Here is a 25,586-nt window from a genome sequence, read left to right as displayed (position 1 = left end):
GCCCACTCTGCCGATAATACTTCCAATACACCATCTCACGCTACAGCTCCACAGCACCGACACCACACTCCAACCTCACCGACTCCGCTCTCTCAGTATTCGACAATCGATCATTTACCTGTTCGCAAGCTGTGTGAGCGACATGAATCCCTTACAAATTCACTGTTCGTTTGTGCGATTTTCGTTTTGGGATGTTATATACAGAGTGGTCCGTCTAAAGTTTCGGAAGAGATTAGGTCGAAAACCATACATCAGGTAAAAATAGTGGGTAAGACAAGTTCGTAAGCTCAAAGGAGGAGATCAAATGATACTACACGTGACCCCTAGCCCCGCCTCCTTGGGTGGGGCGGGGGGCAACTTTTAAATCTTAAATGGAAAACCCCATTTTTTATTGCAGATTCGGATTCTTCATAAAAAAAAAAGTAATCAAGTTTTGCCTGAAACATTCTTGTAAACCATTGACAGATGGCGCTGAAATCGAGAAAAATTAAAATTGGGGAGAAACCCCGATTTTTTTAGAATGATCCGAGAAGAACGCACCAAATCGATACAAAATGTGCATCAATTCTTTCATTACATCAAATTAAGCTATGATTTTACAAAATCTATCCTACCCGCCACAGTTTTTGATAGAGGGAGGCGGAATGGTATTAAAATCTCGTTAGGGAACTCTTCACAGTTGCATTACTCACCCGCCTGTGACGCTACCTTGGCCAAACTGCGAACTATGGCTCCGTATAAAGGTCAGTGCAATGCGATCAGACGTCACTTCACTTTCAGATTGTGAACCATAAACATGAATTGTCGAAAGTAAATTATTTTTAGCGAAACGTGGCTCACTATCCTCCTACAGAGATTGTTGATATGATGAAATTTTAGGTGAATGCCATAACAATAACGCTGCAGCTGCGCAATGGTATGCTGATCGTTTCCCAAACAAACGACATCCAAGAGAAAACATTATTCGAAATTGCACTCAACGAGCTTGAAATGGATACATGCGCTGTCCACCTCGTCATCACGAATACAATGAAAATGATGCTCGTACCCTTGCCGTTCTCGCCTGTGCTCAACTGGATCCCAATATGAGTAGTTGTGCGATTCAGAGACAAACTGGAATATCGACATCAACTGTCTTGGGATTTTGAAGGCACATAAATATCATACGTATCACATCACACTGACATAGACATAAACGCCGACAGATATGCAAATACGCGTGCATTTCTGCCGATAGACCTTGGAAATGATAAGAGGTGACAATGATTTTTTTTTTAGACATTTTATGTTCGCCGATGAAGCCACATTCAAAAACAATGGCGAATTAAATCGTCATGTTTGTCGTTATTGGTCCCCTGTCAATCGACAATGGCACAGACCCGTTGACAATCAACAAAAATGGTCGTTTATGGCCTGGTGTGGAATTTTAAACTGTTACTTGATAGGACCGTATTTTTTTTGACCGAAATGTTACTGGAGAATCTTATTTACAGCTTCTCCACAATGATTTGCTGGAGCTAATGGAAGATGCTGGTTTAGAAACTAGCCAACGAATGTGATTCCAACAGGACGGAGCAGCTCCCTATTGTCCTAAAAATGTGCGGAACGTTTTAAATTTACGGTACCCTGGTCGGTGGATAGGATGCAGCGCACCAATTCAGTGGCCTTCAGTTTCACCAGACCTAACAACTCCTGATTTTTTCTTGTGTGGTTATTTAAAAAATATTGTTTATTGCAAACAGTGAACAAACCGAAACGATATGGAGCAACGCATTTGAAGAGCGTGTGCAGCCATACCACTGGTTGTGCTGCTCCAAACTGTGGACAACTTTCGCAGACGATTGACTTTATGCATTGAAGCAAATGGGGATAATTTTGAACAATTTCTTCGTGGCTAATTTCATTAATTAAGCACTCCAAATTGTGAGAGGCAAGGGGACTCACACTAATGAAGCACCCTATGGGAACATCATTCTACTACGTCCATGTCGTTGTTCCTGGGTAACGCTAAAAGTAGGATACAGTACATTTTGTACAAAAATAGCTTAATTTGGCGTAACGAAAGAATTGGTGCACATTTTTTATCGATTTGATGCATCTTTCTTGGATAATTCTAAATAAATGATTCTTCCCCAATTTTACCTTTCTCTCGATTACAGCGCCATCTGTCAATGGTTTAAAAAATGTTTCAGACAAAACTTGATTACTTTTTTATGGAGAATCCGAATCTGCAATAAAAAATATGTGTTTCCATTTAACCCTTCTAATACCGATTTTTTTTGTTACACTGAGTACCATTGGGGTCTTTAGTAACCCCAACGGACTTTATTTTTTAGTAAGGATGGTTTTAATAATGGTAGAATAAAATCACATTCCTTATTTTTTCCACAATCTAAAACATGATGGCAGTGACATAACATTAAATTAAAATGCAATTTTTTTTAAATTATTTATTTCCGTAAAATTTACAAACGATTCTCATGAAACTACAAACATTTTTGATTAAATTCCGAAATGACATTTATGACGCAATACACTTACAGCAATAAATTGCAGAGTGCTTTTTACACACAGAACATCCACATGTTGAACATTTATCGGTGAATTTTCTATCCTCAGACCTTTTACAGAACGGACATCTTCCTCTTTTTTTTGTCTGTAGTATTGAGGAAGTACTGTGGAAATAATTTTGTCTGGCTTTCTTTCGACGAGCTGCTTTCATAATTCTATGAGAAATGCTCGTCTCTTGTAGTTGGTTCTTTCTGCCCAGTGTGGTGTAAGATGTAGCCATCTGATAAATGCATTCAGTGGACCGATATCAATCATTTTGTAAAATAATACCATTGGCCACCTTCTGCTCATCCTCCTTGTAGTGTATGTTCTAACCAGCTTGTCCATGGTATCTACTCCTGATTTTGTTTTATTATAATCCCGAATCACTACTGGCTTGCATTCTTCATGATCTTCTACTTCCTTCCTTGAATACATTGTACTGAGCAAAGTTACAACTTTTCCCTTTTTCGGACAATATGAAACAATTGAAGCATGCTCTTGGAATCCAAAAATAAATGAATATTTGAATCGACCTTTGTTATGAGTGAACGCTTGTGGTAGTTTTCCTTTATTTTTTCTAATTGTTCCTAAGAGTGTGAGACTGATTTTCAGAAGTTCTCTCTCCAAACTAAGGCTAGTGAAAAAATTGTCAGTTGTTGCATTTCTGCCACTGTTTTCTAAGCCTTTCACCATATCTAAAGCAACTCTCTTGCCTTGACCAACTTCACGAGATTCATTTTCTTGTCGACCAGTGTAAACTTGGAGATTCAGAACGTGAGACGTTGCACTATCACGTACAGCCGATAATTTCAACCATTATTTTCCTGGTTTTGAAGGAATATATTGTGGAAGTGGACATCTACCACGAAATGCACAAGTTATTCATCAATTGTTACGTTGCTGTGGGGAACATATGCTTCTTGAAATGTGTGTACCCACATTTCAAATATTTCCCTAATGGGAGCCAGATTGGCAGGAGCACGGTTGTGACGTCTCACATCTGCGTCATCAAATCGGATGCACCTTGAAATTTGCGTAAAGCGATTTCTAGCCATTGCTTCACTAAAAATGGGTCTACCATCCTCTTTGTTCCACAGACGTGTAACTGCTTCATTATGGGCCTTGTAAGCACCTGCTAGAACCAAGACACCGATAAAGCACTTCAGTTCAATGGCATCTACTGGTTTCCATTTACTACCGCAAACAAGACTACCCTCTTTGTTAGTCCACTTTAGAATTACATCAACAACGTTTCTCCTAAGAAACAACTGAAAAGCTGATTATATGGAGTCTACATTTTTCACTGCGAATTTTGTTGGACCTGGCTTTACTCGCATTATATTCCATCTCTCTTCTCTTCCATAAGCTCTTCTCAACTCGTGTTTGTGCCACAATTCTTCTTTGTTTTTAGACCTACACAAAATAAAAAAAATAATAAAAAATACAAAGGGTATGTCTTGGCACTAGACCCTAACGCACATTTACAAAAATTCAACGGGTACTTACATATAACAGTCATAAATACGTGTTACTTCCTGTTCAGGCAGGACATCTGCGCTGTCCAAATATTCTTCTGAACTTCCGTCTGATTGAGGAATATTCTCTTATAAGACGTCAATTTCTCCATCAGTGCATGAGACATCAGCAACTATATCGCTGATATCACTATTTGATTCTAAAGATAGAGGATTATCCTGCAGTAATATTTCAAGCACTTCGTCTTCGGAAAGATGACGAGACATTTTCCACTAAATGCAACACACACGATAGTAGTCTCCACTTGTATGGAACAAATAACTGTCGGCTTATAAAGTATTGGCAACAATCACACGTTACAACAAGATTTACAAGAATAAAACAAAGGAAATACAAAAACAGTTACGGATTCAATGCAGGATTATTGGGTAATAATACCGCCAGAGAAAAATGGGGTCGCATTTAACCCCAATGGTATTCAGTGGTTCTCTCTTGATTTTCTCCAAAACAAAGTTATTTTCAAAAAGTTATATTAATATATTATGAACCCATTACTTAATTCAGGAAAAGTCCGAATTTTTCATAATTTTTAGGAATAGGAAATAAGGTATATTTTACAGAAAATTACGGCCTGGGGTCATTATAGACCCCACGGTATTACGAGGGTTAAGATTTAAAAGTTGCCCCCCGCCCCACCCAAGGGGGAGGAGGCTGGGGGCCACGTGTAGTACCATTTGGTGTCCCCCTTTCAGCTTACGAACTTGTCTTACCAACTATTTTTACCCGATGTATTGTTTTCGAAATAATCTCATCCGAAACTTCAGATGGACCACCCTGTATACATTATTTTCCTATTATTTTGATTGTTTTTTAAGGTTGCTTTACTCCTTGAGTCCCTCTGCTTGTTTTTGAAGCTTAACTGTCTTACAAGTAAACGGTAGAATGTCAACAAACCAAAGAATGTGGTTCGGACATCATCCATCAAAGCGTTTTTTTCTTCATGTTCCTAATTGAAGGATCTGAATATTTCGTCAAGGACAGTGGTTCCCAATCCTTCTTGGGTCATTACCCCTGAGTGCAATCAGATATTAGCTAGTAACTCCCCCCCTCCCCCCCCCCCCCCCGTCCCCACACCGTCATCAGTATTAGCGCTAATTACACTTTAAAATAAAAAATCAATTTCCCTGAATACTTTTATTTTTAAAATGATGACAAATAAGTTATATTTAGTTAATGTAGGTGTTTTATTAAGCCTCAATCTAACGAGACATTTAGTACTGCTTATTTCTAACAACCTTTTTTTATCTAATGATGAAATAATTCTCACTGCAACCTACAACTGCTCCTCAAAAAAGACGTTGAAAGCACACACTTGTTACAAAATGTGGTTTCTGTACACTACTCCTGCCCCTAATGACATTTTCTTCACCCTCATCAAGTACCCCATCAAAAATCAACCAACCTAAAATGTCTGCACTATTCTTATTATCTGTAATGACTTGTTTTTTGTCACGCTTCTGCCCTCTACTCTGTCACATGCCCAGAACAAAATTTCTTCCGTAATATGGCTCTACTTCACTTAGTTGCGGCACAGGTATTCAATATTTGGTTTTAACTCATTTCATTTCACAATAAACATTAATTTCACACATTTGAAGCAACGTTTTAATAATATGCAAATTTTCAGTTTCCTGCACCACTCTGACTATTAGTCCTAGAGTCCGTAGTTTCCGATTTACTCCAGAACAACGTGAAAAAGTGACCTTTAAACGTCCTCACCACATCCTTGCTCGTCCTCCATCGGTCAGGATTATTAGCACGTTGTTCATTGTCCTCTCTGCAACGACCGTAAGAAAATTTTTGACCGATTGGTCTTCAATCACTGGGCAAAATAATTTCTTCCTCAAGGCCGTTAGAACCGAATTGAATGTTTTCTCAAAATCAGTATATTGCAGACAGAGTGGTAACTCATCCTCATTGGTCTGTTGCGTAATTTCTGTCATAAGTGAAGCACCACTCTTTGCAGACACGATGAACAGTGCCCTTTGATACAGCAAAAAATGGGACAACGCTACTCAAAGTGTGATTACCCGCACGTACAAACACGGCGGTTGGTTCCTACAACTCGGTCATGCCTCAGCGTCGACCCACCTTACAGCAGTGGTTCCGCAACCAACTGGTGCATACAGACCATTCACTGCTGTAACTACTCCTTTCTTAGTGTATCTGTCTTATGACAGGTTTCAACTGAAGGCTCTCCATCGTGTCCTGTTCTGAGCATATTCCTTCATACGCTCGTAATTTCGTCCTCTTCTAATGTTGTCCATCATTCTTGTTCTCTCCCTACTTCTTCCTCTCATTTTTTCCACTTTTCCCTACATAATTCTTTGAAGGAGACAGTTTCTACGCAGATTTCATTCTCTTTCTGCTCACTTCCAACGATCTACAATCTTCCCACATTTTCTTCATTAATTCTTCGTTCTTAAGTCTGACAGTTTAACTGTCTATGGATTACTGCAGCATAACACTACACTCAAGACATAACATTTAGCAATCTCAATTCGACCGGATTTCTTCTAGATTTTACTGACCGCTTCACCCTTCCAAAAGCTGTTTCTACCATTGATATCCTCCATCTTACTTCTTGTATAAGATTCCGACCTGTACCAACAAATTTCCCACGTACAAGAAAGATTGTACTTGTTCTGTATTTTTCCCATCAAAGAATACATTCATTACCTCTCCACAAAACTTTTCAACCATAACTGAAATCAGTTGAACACCAAAACTTTCAACCATTCTCTGACAGCTATTACATACATATTCAACATTCTACAACTCACACTGAATAACCACAATCACCTCCACCCCACAAAAAAAAGTTCCATGCACATGCTCTTTCCCTCCCTCTCTCTCATACACACACGCACTTACAGATATAAACATAACAGAAATGAATAAATGTTAGTTTTCAGCATATACTTCATTAGGTTGGCAACATGTATGTAAACAAACCAAACAGGATAAAACATAGTAGTTACGTCTTTAAATCACAGTTTTAGATCAAATATCTATAAATAGTGACAGAAGACTAATAGTGCAGCAAAACAATAAGAACAAACAAGGTGAAAACTGGGAAGAAGAAAGTTCTGAACATAAAAATTTGCCTATGTCGTAAATAGACCTCCAGCATGTGACCAGATGAGAGGATACGCAGATGCAACCAAAAACGCGAGAAACTGAAAGCAATCACTTATGGACATAAAAAAAACGAGATGTGAACTGTTTTATAATCTACAAATAACACACATAAAAGCCAATATGTATCTTTCTAGATCCCAATGATGATGTCTTAAGGTGAGAACAGCGAAATGCGTCTGGCAGAAATAAAATATAGTGCAGCAAGAAAATGCGGTTTTTATTCACAAACCAAATAAACAACATGTTAATTGGAGCTTCATTGTTGCTTACTGTCATCACTTTTGTCTTTCCTGTGTTCATCTTCATTCCACACTGCTCGCCCATTCGTGCAATACTCTTCAACATCTACTGTAGCCGCCCTTCTGATTCCGCTAACATTGCTTGATCATCCGTGTACATTATAATCTTCATCCTTTCTGCTCTAATTACAGTGCCTCATGTGTCCTCTGTGGCCTTACCTGTCAGTTATTCTTCATGTATGGATGTGGCAGGAAAGCTGATTTGAAGCAAAAAACTTCATCATACGGAAATGTGTCCTATTACGAATGGTTTTCGAGATAGAAGACATGTACATTTATTTTTGGGCGAATGCGTGCAAGTATGCGTCTTAGCCAATTAACCTCTTTGACATTTTATTCTAGCCCAACCTACCCCGGTCCTTTCAACCTCGTTTTTCCAGATGTCTTCCTGCCTTTAGACTGGCCTGCTGAACACGAAGTTGTCCACAGTGGGTTACGCGTGAAGTAGTGCGAGAGATTGAGAGTGTATCAGAAAGAAGCGTCGGAGCTTGATCCAGAGTGCCCTCTCCAATGTGCACCGCGCTCACACTTTCCAAGTTGAGCCATCCGTGATCCCAAACATTGTCGAAAGTTCCAATTGACGGCGGCCGCGGGGTCATGCGCCACTCGTAAGATTCAAGGTGCAGTGGAAAATTCCACGAAACTGACGAGCGACACATATCCATCCAATGGGATGTTGTAACGCCAATTTCATTACGAGGCTCTCAGACGTCACAGAGCGTTCACTGTGCGGTGTCCAATCGATTTCCTACATCTACGCTGACGAGGGGGAATAGTCACGCCCCCCGCTACACATATAAGATCAAAAGTTCATCGAACTACCGGTGCCAGAGAGTCGCACCCAGCGGGTCGCCTAGCGTCAGCCTTTGGGAAGGTCGGAAATGTCATTCTCTGGTGGCGTCGACCAAGTTAGGCCAAGACGCCAGACTGTCGAAATCAATTACACCGGTTCCGGACCGTCGCCGTCCCAATCGCTCCACAGTGTGTACAGTAGGCCGGAATGGAACTCGGGTCGCATGCGCAGACGGACGGGCCGGCCGCTATTGTCTGCGGATCCTAAAGAACCCGCAGGAAGTGTTGTGGCGTAACAAGGTTGCTACGCCACACTGGGAAGGGAGCCGAAAGAAAGGCACGAGTACACACACGCCGACTGGCGTCAAGTCTGGAACAGGATAACTATTGAATGGTAGCAAGAAAAGTACGTAGCTGCTTTATACTTAACTTTTATTCTTTGATGAATACAGCTTCTTCTTGAGACATTTATACGATAACTCTCAAACTAGGTAAGGCTAATGGCGCCTTGCTAGGTCGTAGCCATGGACTTAGCAGAAGGCTATTCTAACTGTCTCTCGGCAAATGAGAGGAAGGCTTCGTCCGTATGGTCGCTAGCAATGTCGTCGTACAACTGGGGGCGAGTGCTAGTCCGTATCCCCAGACTTGCCTTGTGGTGGCGCTCGGTCTGCGATCACACAGTGGCGACACGCGGGTCCGACATGTACTAAATGGACCGCGGCCGATTTAAGCTACCACCTAGCAAGTGTGGTGTCTGGCGGTGACACCACATTCCTCCCCCGCAAATCGGCGAACGGTCGTGTTATAAGGCTTCCGCCCGCCGTGGGGAGGACCCCATGTTGACGTATGCGATGAGATGGGGAGCCTAACAGGCGAGGCTGTGCCACCCGCACCCGGCCATTCGGTCCGAGGGGAGCTAGGAAACGCCTGAAAACCTAGTCCAGGGTGCACGTCAACATGCGGTGTATGCGCCCGTAAAGAGACAGGAGTGGCCGAAGGGTCGACCTCCATTGCGTCGGGGTAGCCGACGCGCGAAGACGCCATGTGGTCCGGAGCGGGCAAGAGTTCCATGGCGGAGGACAGCTGGTCACGGGAAGCGATGGGCGGCGCGTGACCCAGGGTGGCGCTCGGTCTGCGATCACACAGTGGCGACACGCGGGTCCGACATGTACTAAATGGACCGCGGCCGATTTAAGCTACCACCTAGCAAGTGTGGTGTCTGGCGGTGACACCACAGGAAGGCCACTCTGGAGTCAGGCCGCCTGTAGCTTCACTGACCACCCAACTGAAGGCTAAAGCCCGGTCCACACGCAACGATCTGTCTGCGCAGACATCGGCGCAGATGTCTGTACATGCAAAAGATCGTTGCAAATGTGGTGTGTTCACACGACACAAACCTCAATCTACTGCTCGCCCGCCATCTGTCGGTGTAGAAAAGAAATATCAGTGACAAGCGACTACGCTCCCCGTAAACGTCAAAAATTTAATTCAGTTTCTTTGAAATATAGAAATGGAGGAAGTTCTGTTGTGGTCTGTGTTCACAACTTGTGTTGAAAAAAACATTCAGACCAACCGCAGGAAACAGAGAAAGCGGTCAAAATGGTGTAAACAGTGGCTGCTAAAGCGAAAGCAGTTTTCTCACGTAAATTTACTGCGAGAGTTGCTGGGCGAACCTAACGACTGGCGAAATTATTTGCAGATGGATGTCGAAACTTATAATTATCTCTTAAAGCTTGTAACCCCTCATATTATGAGAAAAAATACTTGTATGAGAAGGGCAATTTCTCCTCATGAACGGCTGGCCAAGCAGATCAAAATACCATAATGTTGGCTGGTATACTTGATCTACTCCTACACCAGATCTTCTAGAATTCTGAACTTTGGTAACTCTTTTCGGTAAACAGTTCGCAACGATTTTTTTTAATTTTTTTATTACTGTTTCTCTGTTTGCCGAGGCGTCAACTGCCCGCAATTTTTCAATTGCTGCTGTCTCTTTGTCTCGGTCACTATATTCTTTACTTTTAATCTTCCACAAACATGGGTGGTTCTATATATTTCAATGAATTCACTTACAAACTCTCGAGAACACTAAAGAGTATCAGCCATTTTAATGCCCTGTGCGCACAAATACAAACACTAGACTGAGCAAACAGCTGTTTCGCTCCATATTTGCGGCGATCTCCTGTCCACACGCTCCAACTTGTCTGCGCAGATGTGGTTTGAACCCGCAGATTTGAGAGGTTTCGCTCAAACCTCATACTCCAACTTCCAGGTTTGCACACACCTCAAGTTGGTGCAAATCTTCTGTCCACAGGCAATGATCTGTCTGCGCAGATATGATGTGCGCAGACATTTGCGCAGACAGATCGTTGCGTGTCGACGGGCTTTAACAGTGTTGCAAAGGAATCATGCAGAGTCGCACACCACGTGTGATTACAGTTGTCAGTACTCACTGCATTGCCCACAATGACTTTATTCACTCTTCTCTCAAAGAGACACAATAAAAACGATGATAAAGACGGCAAAAATGAGAGGGGACTGGTCACAAAAGGCATGTAAAAGTTATGTCACCTCTCATGCTAACCGTTATATATACAGGGTGACATTTATTGAACTATGTGAAGAAAAACATAAATCAGTTGCAAACTACAGCGTGCACACACTTTATTCAACATGTAAACGTCCGCCCCCCCCCGGTAGCTGAGTGGTCAGCGCGACAGAATGTCAATCCTAAGGGCCCGGGTTCGATTCCCGGCTGGGTCGGAGATTTTCTCCGCTCAGAGACTGGGTGTTCTGTTGTCCTAATCATCATCATTTCATCTACATCGACGCGCAAGTCGCCGAAGTGGCGTCAACTCGAAAGACTTGAAGACTTGCACCCGGCGAACGGTCTACCTGGCGGGAGGCCCTAGTCACACGACATTTACTTACTAACATGTAAACGTCACTACAGATATTCGGATTTAGGTTGTGACATGTTCGATATGCCTGCCATCATTGGCGATGATGTGGTGCAGACGAATAGCGAAATTCTGCATGACTCGCTGAAGTGTCGGAACATCGATGCTGTCGATGAGCTCCTGAACGGCTGTTTTCAGCTCAGCAATGGTTTTGGAGTTATTACTGTACACCTTGTCTTTAATATAGCCACAAAAAAAGGAGTCGCATGTGTTCAGATCCAGAAAATATGGCGGCCAGTTGAGGCGCATGCTAGTGGCCTCTGGGTACGCCAGTCCCCAAACTGCTCCTCCAGGACATCTAACACTCTCCTGCTTCGATGCGGTCGAGCTCTGTCTTGCATGAATCACATTTTGTCGAAATTAGAGTCACTGTGGATAATGGGAATGAAATCCTCTTCCGAAGTCTTCATGTATTGGTCGGTAGTCACCGTGCGATCAAGGAATATCGCATCGATTATTCCGTGACTGGAAATTGCACACCACACAGTCACCCATTGAGGGTGAAAAGACTTCTCGATCGCGAAAAGCGGATTCTCAGTCCCACAAATGCGCCAGTTTTGCTTATTGACGAACCTATCCAAATGAAAGTGGGCTTCATCGCTAAACCAAATCATGCATGCATGGCCCCGCGGCCAACCGTGCAGTTTGAACGTCCTACGCAAACCGTTCAGAATTGGTACTATTTTATTTCATATAGTTCAATAATTGTCACCGTGTATGCAAATCTAACAAGTATTGAATAATACGAAAAATCAATAATTCGGAATAGAGCATATGAAATTTTTTGCTTCAAATGATCGTTGCTGTCATATCCCTGAATACTGATCATTTCTTCTGGGAAACCCTGTGTATGTCTCGTTGTTCATCTCTAACAGTTTTCTCCAATCATCATCAAACAACGCATAGCATCTTTTATTTTTTTACCCTTTCTGAACCTGAATTGGTCTTCACCAGTATGTTCCTCAATTTTTTTTTCATTTCTTCTCAGTAAGACTCTCGTTACAGCCTGTGAAACATGATATAAAATTAATGTCCTATCATCTTTGCATTCTTTTGCTTGTACTTTTTAGGTAGTAGGTACTATGATAATCTTAAGCAGATCTTGAGGCGAAATTTCTGTGCCGCAAATTATGTTTACTACCTTAGTCGATCAGGCTATTGAATTTGTACTTAAGATCTTCAGTGCCTCAGATGGCATTCTATCACAGCTCAATCCTTTATTTTCGCAAAGACCCTGGATGGCTTTATACAATTCCCATTTCAATATCTTTGGACCTCGGTCTTCTTCATGTTGTTCCAGTTCATATTCAAAAACCAGCCTGGCGTTATTAACCTTGCACTGTATAACTCTTCCGCATAACCCCTCCAAATTTTCTACTCCTCTCCTGTACATACTGTGCTTTCCTATTTTTATTTAGCCTTCCTTGTTTCATTATTTTCCTTAATTCTCTTTTTATTAAGGATTCACTATTCTGTACATGTCTTCCGATTTTCCTTTCGATTCTGCTTATTCTAGTTCCTCACACTGGTACATCATTCAATCCTCTCTTGCTTGTTCAGTTCAGTTCCTCAATTCATTGTTCAGATTTTTTAGTGCTTTCTTCTGCTTTCTTCTCAATTGCCATTTTTTCAGTTCCCACGCTCATCCATTTTATCCAACATACGTCCTATTTGACGAGCTACACTACTGGACATTAAAATTGCTACACCAAGAAGAAAAGCAGATGATAAACGGGTATTCATTAGACAAACATATTATACTAGAACTTACATGTGATTATATTTTCAAGCAATTTGGGTGCATAGATCCTGAGAAATCAGTACCCAGAACAACCACCTCTAGCCGTAATAACGGCTTTGATACACCTGGGCATTGAGTCAAACAGAGCTTGGATGGCGTGTACAGATACAGCTGCCCATGCAGCTTCAACACGATACCACAGTTCATCAAGAGTAGTGACTGGCGTATTGTGGCAAGCCAGTTGCTCGGTCACCATTGACCAGACGTTTTCAATTGGTGAGAGATCTGGAGAATGTGCTGGCCAGGGCAGCAGTCGAACATTTTTTGTATCCAGAAAGGCCCGTACAGGACCTGCAACACGCGTTCGTGCATTATCCTGCTGAAATGTAGGGTTTCGCAGGGATCGAATGAAGGGTAGAGCCACAGGTCGTAACACATCTGAAATGTAACGTCCACTGTTCAAAGTGCCGTCAATGCGAACAAGAGGTGAGCAAGAAGTGTAACCAATGGCACCCCATACCATCATGCCGGGTGATACGCCAGTATGGCGATGACGAATACACGCTTCCAATGTGCGTTCACCGCGAAGTCGCCAAACACGGATGCAACCATCATGATGCTGTAAACAGAACCTGGATTCATCCGAAAAAATGACGTTTTGCCATTCGTGCACCCAGGTTCGTCGTTGAGTACACCATCGCAGGCGCTCCTGTCTGTGATGCAGCGTCAAGGGTAACCGCAGCCACGGTCTCCGAGCTGATAGTCCATGCTGCTGCAAACGTCGTCGAACTGTTCGTGCTGATGGTAGTTGTCTTGCAAACGTCCCCATCTGTTGACTCGGGGATCGAGACGTGACTGCACGATCCGGTTCTGCCATGCGGATAATATGCCTGTCATCTCGACTGCTAGTGTTACGAGGCCGTTGGGATCCGTATTACCCTCCTGAACCCACCGATTCCATATTCTGCTAACAGTCATTGGTTCTCGACCAACGCGAGTAACAATATCGCAATACGATAAACCGCAATCGCGATAGGCTACAATCGGACCTTTATCAAAGTCGGAAACGTGATGGTACTCATTTCTCCTCCTCACACGAGGCATCACAACAACGTTTCACCAGGCAACGCCGGTCAACTGCCGTTTGTGTATGAGAAATCGATTGGAAACTTTCCTCATGTCAGCACGTTGTAGGTGTCGCCACCGGCGCCAACCTTGTGTGAACGCTCTGAAAAGCTAATCATTTGCATATCACAATATCTTCTTCCTGTCGGTTAAATTTCGCGTCTGTAGCACGTCAACCTTGTGGTGTACAAATTTTAATGGCCAGTAGTGTAACAACCTAGATTATTTCTATGATACACTGAAGCGCCAAAGAAACTGGTATAGGCATGCACATTCAAATACAGAGATATGTAAACAGGCAGAATACGGCACTACGGTCAGCAACGCCTATATAAGACTACTAGTGTTTGGCGCAGTTGTTAGATCGTTTACTGCTGCCAGAATGGCAGGTTATCTAGATTCCAATGAGTTTGATCGTAATATTTTTATCGGCACACGAGCGATGGGACACAGCATCTCCGAGGCAGCGATGAAGTGGGAATTTTTCTGTACGACCATTTCACGAGTGTACCGTGAATATTAGGAATCCGGTAAAACATCAAACCTCCGACATCACTGCAACCGGGAAAAGATCCATCAACAACGGGACCAACGACGACTGAAGAGAATCGTTCAACGTGACAGAAGTGCAACTCTTCTGCAAATTGCTGAAGATTTCAGTGCCGGGCTATCAACAAATGTCAGCGTGCGAAACATTCAACGAAACATCATCGATATGGGCTTTCGCAGCCGAAGGCCCACTCGTGTACCCTTGATGACTGCACGACTCAATGTTTTACGCCTCCTCTGGGCCCGTCAACACCAACACTGAGCTGTTGATGACTGAAAACCTGTTGTCTGGTCGGACGAGTCTCGTTTCAAATAGTATCAAGCAGATGGACGTGTACGGGTATTGGGACAGCCTCATGAATCCATGGACCCTGCATGTCAGCAGGGAACTATTCAAGCTGGTGGAGACCCTGTAATGATGTGGGGTGAATGCATTTTGAGCGATATGGGACTCCTGATACGTCTAGATACGACTCTGACAGGTGACACGTATGTAAGCATCCTGTGTGATCACCTGCATCCATTCATGTCCATTGTACATTCCAACGGTGTTGGAAAATTCCAGCAGGACAACGCGACACCCCACACGTCCGGAATTGCTACAGAGTGGCTCCAGGAACACTTCTGAGTTTAAACACTTTCACTGGCCACCAGACTCCCCATACGTGAACATTACTGAGCGTATCTGGGATGCCTTGCAATTACTGTTCAGAAGAGATCTCCACCCTCTCGTACCCTTACTTCGTGTTGCTGCACTTCTGCATGCCTGCGGGGCCCTACACGGCATTAGGCAAGTGTACCAGTTTCTTTGGCTCTTCGGTATATGTACATAATGTCATATCAGTGTATCAGGAACCAATGCCTGGGACGAATACGGAAATTTCGAGTTTTACATAAATTTATGTATATCATCGACTACTCCAATTACCAACTCGACACCTAAATAGCGAACTACTATCACTATTTGAAAGCGGGGGATGAATTTCTAACACAATCTGTGTACTGAAAGCAGAGAAAAATTAATCCACAGACTGGTGTGTGGCTTAGTGACCTGATACGCGATCGTGCAGATGGCGCACATAAACAACAGTGTGTGACAGAACTTATAATACAACTTTGTGTGTTACTAATTTTTTTCCTTTCGATTTTGCTGTTGTGATGTGTCTCTTTCTGTCAAACAGAGGTTGAATTAATTGTGCTAATATTTTTCTTATGAAATGATGAAATATTCTACTGTTTCCTATTATAAAATTGAATGAAATGTATTTGCAGTTGCAAACACGGACAACTGTCAGCTGTGTAACGGAATGACTATAGCGAAAAGTTGTGGCTGACTGGGACTCGAACCCGGATTTCTGCTTTATGCGAGCAGTCGCCTTAACCACTTTACCTATTCGTGCACGTCTCACGGATAGACCTATACTTCCAGATGTCGTTCCTACCTGTATTCGTACACACAATATGTAATTCCCGTTCAGGGGAGGATATTTTAATTGAAAGTCGCTGTCCAGTATCGACGGGTAAATACGAGGGTCACTCCAAAAGAAATGCACACTATTTTTGTAAAAATAAAGTTTTCATTCTGCATGTGTGAAAGTTTTACAGTGGGTAGATACATCCTTCCCGCTTGTTTTCAAACTTAGTTCGGCCTGTTCCCGTGAGTGGCGCCATCACAGCATGTCTTCAAGATGGCTGCTACACTTGACGTTCGTCAGAAGCAACATGCTGTCATAGAATTCCTGTATCGTGAAGACGAGACAGTGGGAAACATCCACAAGAGGTTGAAAAAGGTGTATGGAGAAGCTGCGGTCGATCGCAGTACAGTTAGTCGGTGGGCAAGCAGTTTACGTGATGAAAGCACGCACGGCATTATTGAGGATTGTCCTCGCAGCGGCAGGCCTCGTACTGCACACACTCCAGACAATGTGCAGAGAGTTAACGAATTGGTGACTGCTGACAGACACATTACAGTGAACGAATTGTCACGCTACGTTGGGATAGGGGAAGGAAGTGTTTGCAGAATACTGAAAGTGTTGGCGTTATAAAAGGTTTGTGCCAGGTGGGTTCCCAGGATGTTGACAGTGGCTCACAAAGAAACAAGAAAAACGATATGCAGCGAACTTTTGGAACAGTACGAGAATGGTGGAGATGAATTTCTTGGAAGAATTGTGACAGGTGATGAAACATGGCTCCATCATTTTTCACCAGAGACGAAGAGGCAATCAGTGGAGTAGCATCGTGCAAATTCACTCAAGAAAAAAATTCAAAACCACACCTTCTGCTGGAAAAGTTACTCGTATGGCTACGATGTTTTTCGATTCCGGAGGACTCTTGCTTGTGGACATCATGCCAAGTGGAACCACCATAAATTCTGATGCATATGTGACGACGCTGAAGAAACTTCAAGCTCGACTGAGTCGTGTTCAACCACATCGGCAAAAGCTGGATGTTTTGCTGTTGCACGACAGTGCACGGCCACATGTCAGTCAAAAAACCATGGAAGCGATCACAAAACTCGGATGGACAACACTGAAACACCCGTTTACAGTCCTGACCTGGCTCCATGTGACTATTATTTCTTTGGGAAACTGAAAGACTCTCTTCGTGGAACAAGGTTTGAAGATGATGACTCCCTTGTGCACGCTGCCAAACAGTCGCTCCAACAGGTTGGTCCAGAATTTTACCGTGCTGGTTCCAAGATGGCGTAAGGCAGTTGAGAGGGATGAAAATTATGTGGAGAAATGAAAATATTGTTCCCAAAGGATGTATCTACACACTGTAAAACTTTCAAACATGTGGAATAAAAGATGGATTTAAAAAAAAGCTAGTGTGCATTTCTTTTGAAGTGATCCTTGTACGATACTACAGTGCCTATGTAGTGAGGAAGAACGGTCGAATGTTTCTTCAGACATTCATACATGTCAGAAAGTACAATGCATCGTACTTCTAGAACAACGCAGGCACAGTAAAATCGTATTTATCCGCCGATAAAAGACAGCGACTTTCAATTAAAATTTCGTCCCTCTGAAAGGGAGTTACATGATGTGTACGTGTGCAGGTTGTAACGCACGAACGACGAGTTTGGGTCTCGCTGTGAGTCGTGAATGCATGACGAGAGAGGTGAAGGCGGCCGCTCGCGTAATGCAGGAAATGCGGGTTCGAGTCCTGGTCTGGCACAAATTTTCATCGTCATTCCATTATACAGCTGAGGGTTGTCCGTATTCACAACTGCGAATACATTTCATGTATTTCTTGCCGCAGCGCCTATGGCTGCCGCAGTGCTTGTAGTGACCGAAGTCCTTGTTCCTTCGGACTTGCACGTACGAGGGTTCTCCAGAAAGTAAGTTCCGATCGGTCGCGAAATGGAAACCATTGTGAAAAGCCGGTAAAGCTTTGCACAGATGTGTTGGCCAGTGTCTCTAGTATGCCCGTCGATCGTGTTGCGTCGCTCTTTTCAGTTTTCAGTGAACAGTGAGCACGTAAAGTCTCCCGCCAAGTATGAGGGCCTGGTTAGAGATTTCGCCTGTGTCATGCAGCCCACATAACACAACTGTCGAGCCGTTCCTTCTTCGTGCCAATTCTCAGCCGCTCACTGCAGGGGCAGTGAAGACGCTCCAGCAGTGTTTCCGATGAGAAGTGTTTCATCTCCCACAATACAGTCCGTAATTGTCTCCCCCTGAGTCTAATCTCTGCTCTCAAGAACCGCTGGCTATGAAGACAAACTTTTTCCACAGACAACGAGCTGCAGACCAGTGCAGATAACTGGCCGAAAGCACAGGCGGCTGCTTTCTATGACGAGGGTATTGGACAGTTGATACAACACTACGACAAAACTCGAATTTGGAGCGGCGACCATGTAGAGAAGTAGGTGGAAGGTGTACCTAACTGTTACAAACAAAACGTTTCTGGTTTTCTCTGTGGTTTCCATTTCGCGACCGATCGGAACTTACCTTCTGGACAACCCTCGTATATCAGCGGGAGCATTGTATTGTACTTCTTAATAACACAGGCACAGCAATATCGTATGATAAACGTAAGCTAGTTGTACGTAGACACGCTGGTTTGTTCAGGGTCATACGTTGTTATCAAAGAGTATAATGGAGTTTCGATCCAATTAACGCTGAGCGTGCGAGCGCACAGGCAGTACACTGTAGAATGGTGTTGAGATGTTAAACAGTCTGGTTGAACAGTCATGTTGCGTGCAGAGAACGGTAGAGAAAGTAGCGATACGGTGTGTTTGCTGACAAGGGAACCTCCCCATCGCACCCCCCTCAGATTTAGTTATAACTTGGCACAGGGATAGGCCTTGAAAAACTGAACACAGATCAATCGAGAAAACAGGAAGAAGTTGTGTGGAACTATGAAAAAAATAAGCAAAATATACAAACTGAGTAGTCCATGCGCAAGGTAGCCAACATCTAGGAGAGTGGCAGCTGACGAGCGCCGTGGTCCCGTGGTTAGCGTGAGCAGCTGCGGAACGAGAGGTCTTTGGTTCAAATCTTCTCTTGAGTGAAAAGCTTAGTTTTTTATTTTCAGACAATTATTAAAGTTCAGGCACTCACACATAATCAACTTCGCTCTCCAAAATTCCAGGACATGTTTAGATTTGCTTGGACATATGCAGGATTTGACGGTCTACACACGGAAACATTTGAAAACGTAAAAAAACGTATGTTTTGACAGAGCACAGGGAAAACTGTGCGACTGTGAAACTGTTGCATTCATTTGTTGCAGTTTATGTGACAAACTCTTATGTTTTCATCACTTTTTTGGGAGTGATTATCACATCCACAAGAAAACCTAAATCGGGCAAGGTAGAAGAATCTTTTTACCCATTCGCCAAGTGTCCAAGTTAGGTGGGTCGACAAAATATTCCTGTCATGTGACGCACATGCCGTCACCAGTGTCGTATAGAATATATGAGACGTGTTTTCCTGTGGAGGAATCGGTTGAGCTATGACCTTGCGATCAAATGTTTTCGGTTCCCATTGGAGAGACACGTCCTTTCGTCTACTAATCGCACGGTTTTGCGGTGCGGTCGCAAAACACAGACACTAAACTTATTACAGTGAACAGAGACGTCAATGAATGAACGGACAGATCGCAACTTTGCGAAAATAAAGAAAGTAAAGTTTTCACGCGAGGGAGGACTCGAACCAAGGACCTCTCGTTCTGTATTTGCTCACTCTAACCACGGGACCACGGCGCTCCTCAACCTACATTGTCCTTGATGTTGCATATGTTGCACATGGACTATTCAGTTTGTATATTTTGTTCATTTTTTCATAGTTTCACACAACTTCTTCCTGTTTTCTCGATTGATCTGTGTTCAGTTTTTCAAGGCCTATCCACTGCGTCAATTTATAACTAAATCTGAGGGGGGTGCGATGGGGAGGTTCCCTTGTGAGACGTGGTCGAAAGTCCACGCTTCTGAAATATGGCTGGACAGAAGTTTGATGTGGCCCGGCACAGTCTAACGCATTAAGCGTGTTCAGTACAATCACTGCAGGAGGATACCCGTTAACGCGAAGAGTACTGCGAATTCAATTTTATTTATCGTTTAGCTGTAAGAAGAGCCTGTACCAAACACTGACAACGAAGAATGCTTTACATACACCGACAAGGACTCAACACGAAGTAACATCTAACCAATTATCCGATTAGCCTTGTATACGACTAGCTAGCGTCCTACCTAATTTTGTGACTGGATAATAGCAAGATTGCTACAGAGTAGCTACAGGAACACTCTTCTGAGTTTAAACACTTTCACTAGCCACCAAACTCTCCAGACATGAACATTATTGAGCGTATCAGTTCTACCTAAGACAATTTAGTAAAATAGGTTCATTTCTATCCATTATTACTGACCTGCAAAAGACCTAATGAATGAGAAGCATTAGCTATGTTTTTCTATAAAAAACTGAAGTCAAGTAAAATAACTAAACAGTGAGTAACTTTTTGCAATGCTGAAACTAGTAACAATAATTAAAGTTTCAATTGCTTATAAAGACAGTGATCAACCAAAGTGACTACGTCTGGTAATTTGAACAGCAGTTTCAAAAGCAGTGCTTAACAGAATAAAATTCAGTAAAAGATATTATTTGGCTATTTTTTCAACGATAAATTGGTTTCATTTTACGCAACTGCAATCACTTAGAATTGTTCGTTAAGTCTTGAGTAAATTATTGTAGTAATCGTGTAAAGCTGTTTTCAGTAACTGTTAATAAGCAACAGAGAAAGTTGCAGTTATGATGAGATCAACAACTCAGTGAAGTCATTTCTCGAATTTTATGTACACTGATCAGCCAGAACATTATGACCACCGACCTGCTATCGATATAAACCCATCCAGGCAACAGCAGCGTCACCTGCCGAAGACTGACTGCTAGTCAGACACACGCACTGTTAATATAGTATCAATGAGCGTGTGGTCCTTGTGTAGAATGGCGAAGGCGCGCGATCAAACTGAGTTTGGCCGAGAGCTGATTGTGATGTCACGGAGGTTCGGCACGAGAATTTTGGAAACTGCATGGCTTATCGGGTATTCGAGGAGTGCTGTGGTGAGTTTCTTCAACACGTGGCGAACCCAAGGTGAAACGACGCCCACACGTCGTGGATTGGGTGGCCACCCCTCATTACGGATGTCGGACGTCGTAGGCTCGGCGGACTAAAACAGGACGGGCGGCGAACTTCGGTGAAACTAACATCAGACTTTAATGCTGGGCAGAGTACAAGTGTGTGTGTGTGTGTGTGTGTTGTGCAGGATTTGATTAATGATTTAGAACGAAAAAGAGTATGAAAAGGAATGAAGGTAATATGTTTTATTTATTGACACTGCAGCAGCGCGTAGTTACCATTCATCGTTGAATGAGACATCCATATTAGGAAAGTTTAGATTTTTCGTTAAAGATTGAGTAATTTTCAGTGTAAGGTATTTTTCGTGTTTATTAATGATTTGTCTAACATTTGTGAGCGTAAGAATTTGCCAAAGTTAATGAGTGTTGTAACACGAATTGCATACAAGTAATAATATATCAGTTTAAAAAACATTTTGTTAAAAGGATATTTCACCTAAGAGCATTGTCCACATCCTCGATCGAAGTCATTTTTTATTTAAAAGAGTGTCTAACTCAATGATGTGTAAAAAAGGTTTACTTGTTGTCTGGAGCATTGCACTAAGCTTTCAGCAAATGTAGTTAGTAATTTGCAGCTGGCGCACAGAGAACAGCAATAACCGTGTTTGCAAGCAATTACATTACAAGGTAAGACATTTTCATTTCAGTATCACTTTGCTACGAAAATTATTAATCCACAGGGGCAATTTCATCAACAGCATTAGTAGGCAGGTCGTTAACGCATAGGGACCACTTTGTTTAATTAGAGAAATTCATAGTAAATTTCAGGATTTAATCAGTTTGCACATTTTGTTAGAAAGATTATAAAACAGGTCCAAATTCATGTTGCATTCTCGCAGGCAAACATATTTGGTCTCTGTCGCAGTTGGAAACGCACAGTCACCCGAACGTAACCAAGAGCAAAGCGACAACCAACCAAGCAAGCCAGTACGAAATCTCAAATCAAATGAAGAGAATAATATTAATAAAGGAAAGTTTCGAATTTTTTTTGTTCTCTGTTTATCACTAAGTTGTTTCTATGCTTTACGATGTGATTGAAAAATGTTTGCCCACTGTGACAGATGCATTTGAAACTGTTCTAATGTAATATTTAACAATATCGTGCTATTTTCGCCTGATAAAAAACAACTATTCTTACATAAATTTACCAGTAATACAAATCACTGAATACAAGAACAGCAATTTTATTTACGTATTGAGCTGGCGACCGTTAATTTTCTTTATTCGTTTCTAAATTCGCAAATTTTTTTCAGTTTTTACTGACTATTGTGATTTCAATTAATTCTTTATTTTCTTTTAACTTAAACCGAACTTTCTTATCGCCATTGCTGAAAGCACAGAGGATTGGCGATTCGTTTATTGCGGGTCTTACGTTTCACAAATTTCATTTATTCTTCTGATTATATATCTTCCCCGCGACTCATTTAAATCCTGATTAGTCGGAAGTGTAAAGGGCTGTTTAAACTCCCATTCTACTCCGCGCAGCATGTTTACGGACGATCAGCACAGCCCCGCTGCGCCACTAGTGGTTCTGGGCGGCTTTCTCCATAGGCCGGTGCGCATTCTGTTTCAGCTTTCTGACGTCGGATCCAGTCTGCACGAGCGGTCCCCCCGTCCCTGCCTGTGCCAGTGTGGGTCAGAGTGGAGCACTGGCCACCAATCCAAGCATCTACTACGTCTGCACAGTCGACGCTAATAACGTACTGATCCCATCGCTCTACAAGTGCGACAACGGAGAAATATATGACGCCCCAACATACACGTAAGTTGCCAGTCAAACAGCTTACAACAGTCAGTGCGAAGCTGAGATGAAAAGATGCCACTGATACTAATGAAAGTTTTGGTTTGTTGGCAACAAAGTTTTCTGTAATAGCAGTCGTGTACAAAATTCTCTCAGCCTTCAACTCGTGTGACCCCAGATTTCGAATATTAGCACAGTCTTCATCTTCTGATTTGCCTCATAGGAACTGTAACATCTCCCAAGCACTATTAGCGTTAATTATTGTGTTTTACCATTCATTCCAGTCGAATAAGCGGCCTAATTATTCAGCATCTGGGTATAAGGTAAACAGAGCTAAGATGAAAAAGAGAAAGAACCTGTCGGTTTGTTGATCATCAATACTTACGGAGACACTGTAACAGAAAAAGTGAAGATATCTATTTCTTAGGCAGCAGGCTACAGGGAATAAAAGTGACGCTGTTTATTGAACTATAAGGAAGCTTTTTCAGCATGTAAATTCGACTGGTGACCAATACGGAGATGGAATGCTGGAATTACTCCTAAAATGTACAGATGGAACGCAGTATGGTATGAAAGTGAAACCTGAACCGTAGAAACAGGAAGTTCTTATTTCGTTGCACAGAAGGAACCGAAAAAGTTGCATACGAGGTTAAGAGGTATTATAAAGAATAAAGGGAAAAAAAGAAATCTATGGGAAGTCCCTTCCAGAATACATGACAGGTTACTGGAATCTTCTAGGACATCCAGAAGTAATTAATCTGGCTCGGGTATGGAAATTTCTTGTGGCTAATATTGTAGTACAGGTGAAAGAGACTATTTTGTAGACAAGTAAGTATTATCACATGTAGAAAAAGCTGCAACGTAGCATTGAAGTTGTCGAAAGAACAAAGATTATAAAAAATTTTCTCGGTGAAGAGAATGATGAGATGTAATTCAACATGTAGATTACCTTTATATCAGTAACACTAAACTGGAAGAATTTCTGTAACTGTAATCGAAAAGTATTGATAAAGTTGTTTGTGTACCGTATTTGAATATTAAATTTAGTAGTTTTCAGTCGTTCATCCAAATATTAGCAGTGTGTTTATATTTCGTAGCATGCAGTTGCAGCTGTAGCGGTTCTTTAAGTCCTGACAAAGTTGTTTGTGCACTGTTATTCAGTTATTAAATTTAGTAGTTTTCAACGGTGTCTCGTGCTGTTTCTGGCGAAATAACGGTTTAATAAACTTTCGGAAACTTTCGCCCACTTTTTTTTGGAGTTGTTTAGCATTGAAGCCGTTTATTAAATTTAGTACGCTAGTTTTCAGCTGACGTTTCTTATTGTTTGTAGTGAAATATTTCAATAAAACTTTCGTTCACTGAGTTTAGTTTCGTTGAGTGTTCATGTGGTCGCTTGAATTTTTGGTTTTAGATAAGAAATTGTGTTAAGTTTTTGTTGTATTGGTATTAATTGTGGTTTAGTAGTCTTAATCAAAATTAGTTGCTTTCTTAATAGAGAGCGAAATTCTAGATCACTATGGTTGGTTCTTTAAATAGTTCTGCTGTTGTAATTGAACTTAGATAGTGTAAGTAGTAGGGCAACAACGACATCACCCCACATCGTGGGTTGCCTACATCAGGGACAAACATATTGTTCTCCTTTGATTGACAAGTCCTTAACCTATTGTTCTGATAAGAGAATTAAGTCCTCTTGGGGATAACCCATCCTTTTGATTGACAGATTATGCCACCATAGGGATAATCCTTCCTTTTGAGTAACAGGTCCTTAACTTATTGCAACCCAACGCCTCCCCCTCTTCCACCTCTCCCTCCATCTGCTCCTCACCCATCCCTCTGGGAATCGACTCGCCGATGAAACCACACTTTTGATATCAATTTGATTGACTACTTAATTAAATTGATCAATTAATTAACTCCTCCCCCTCTAGGAAACCTTCCAGCCCTCCACCTCCCTTCCACCACGTGGAAACTGGTGGGAAAAAGACCCAGTTGATTGACCATTTGGCGAGAAATCAATTGCAGTATATGGAATATTGTTTAAACAGTTTAGACAGTGTGTGGAATATTGTTTATTTACTTATGGCAGTGTATCGAATATACCTTATTTATTTATTTAAAGAATTTGGTGGGAAATCGAATGCAATGTATGGAATATTGTTTAAACAATTTAGACAATGTGTGGAATCCTGTTTATTTAAATAATTTATGGGATACAAGGCGCTGTTTGTAATATAGTTTATTTATTTAGTTAAAGAGTTTGTCAGGAAATTGACTGCGCTGCATAGAGTACTGTTTATTTAAACAGTTTATGGGTGACAAGGCAGTATGGAATATTTAAACAATTACGGCGCTTTTATATTCTGATCACATATGGAAAACACTGGACTCGCATTCGGGAGGGCGACGGTTCAATCCCGCGTCCGGCCATCCTGATTTAGGTTTTCTGTGATTTCCCTAAATCGCCCCATCCAAATGCCGGGATGGTTCCTTTCAAAGGGCACGGCCGACTTCCTT

At 42.1% G+C, this 25,586-nt stretch overlaps 1 protein-coding gene across 1 annotated transcript in view; it reads left to right on the top strand.

Annotated features, from left to right (window-relative positions):
- The window catches only part of LOC124803179, a 97,216-nt gene that overhangs the window by 54,606 nt on the left and 17,024 nt on the right, over nt 1–25,586 (top strand). The window contains exon 4 of the mRNA XM_047264363.1: nt 22,905–23,093. Within this exon, the coding sequence (XP_047120319.1) occupies nt 22,905–23,093 (189 nt within the window). The remainder of the gene's footprint in view (nt 1–22,904; nt 23,094–25,586) is intronic.

This window comes from Schistocerca piceifrons, chromosome 6 (assembly GCF_021461385.2).
Source record: "Schistocerca piceifrons isolate TAMUIC-IGC-003096 chromosome 6, iqSchPice1.1, whole genome shotgun sequence".
Taxonomy (NCBI): Eukaryota; Metazoa; Arthropoda; class Insecta; order Orthoptera; family Acrididae; genus Schistocerca; species Schistocerca piceifrons.
The sequence above is the reverse complement of the archived record's forward strand: the minus strand, read 5'-3'. Positions and strand labels throughout refer to the sequence as shown.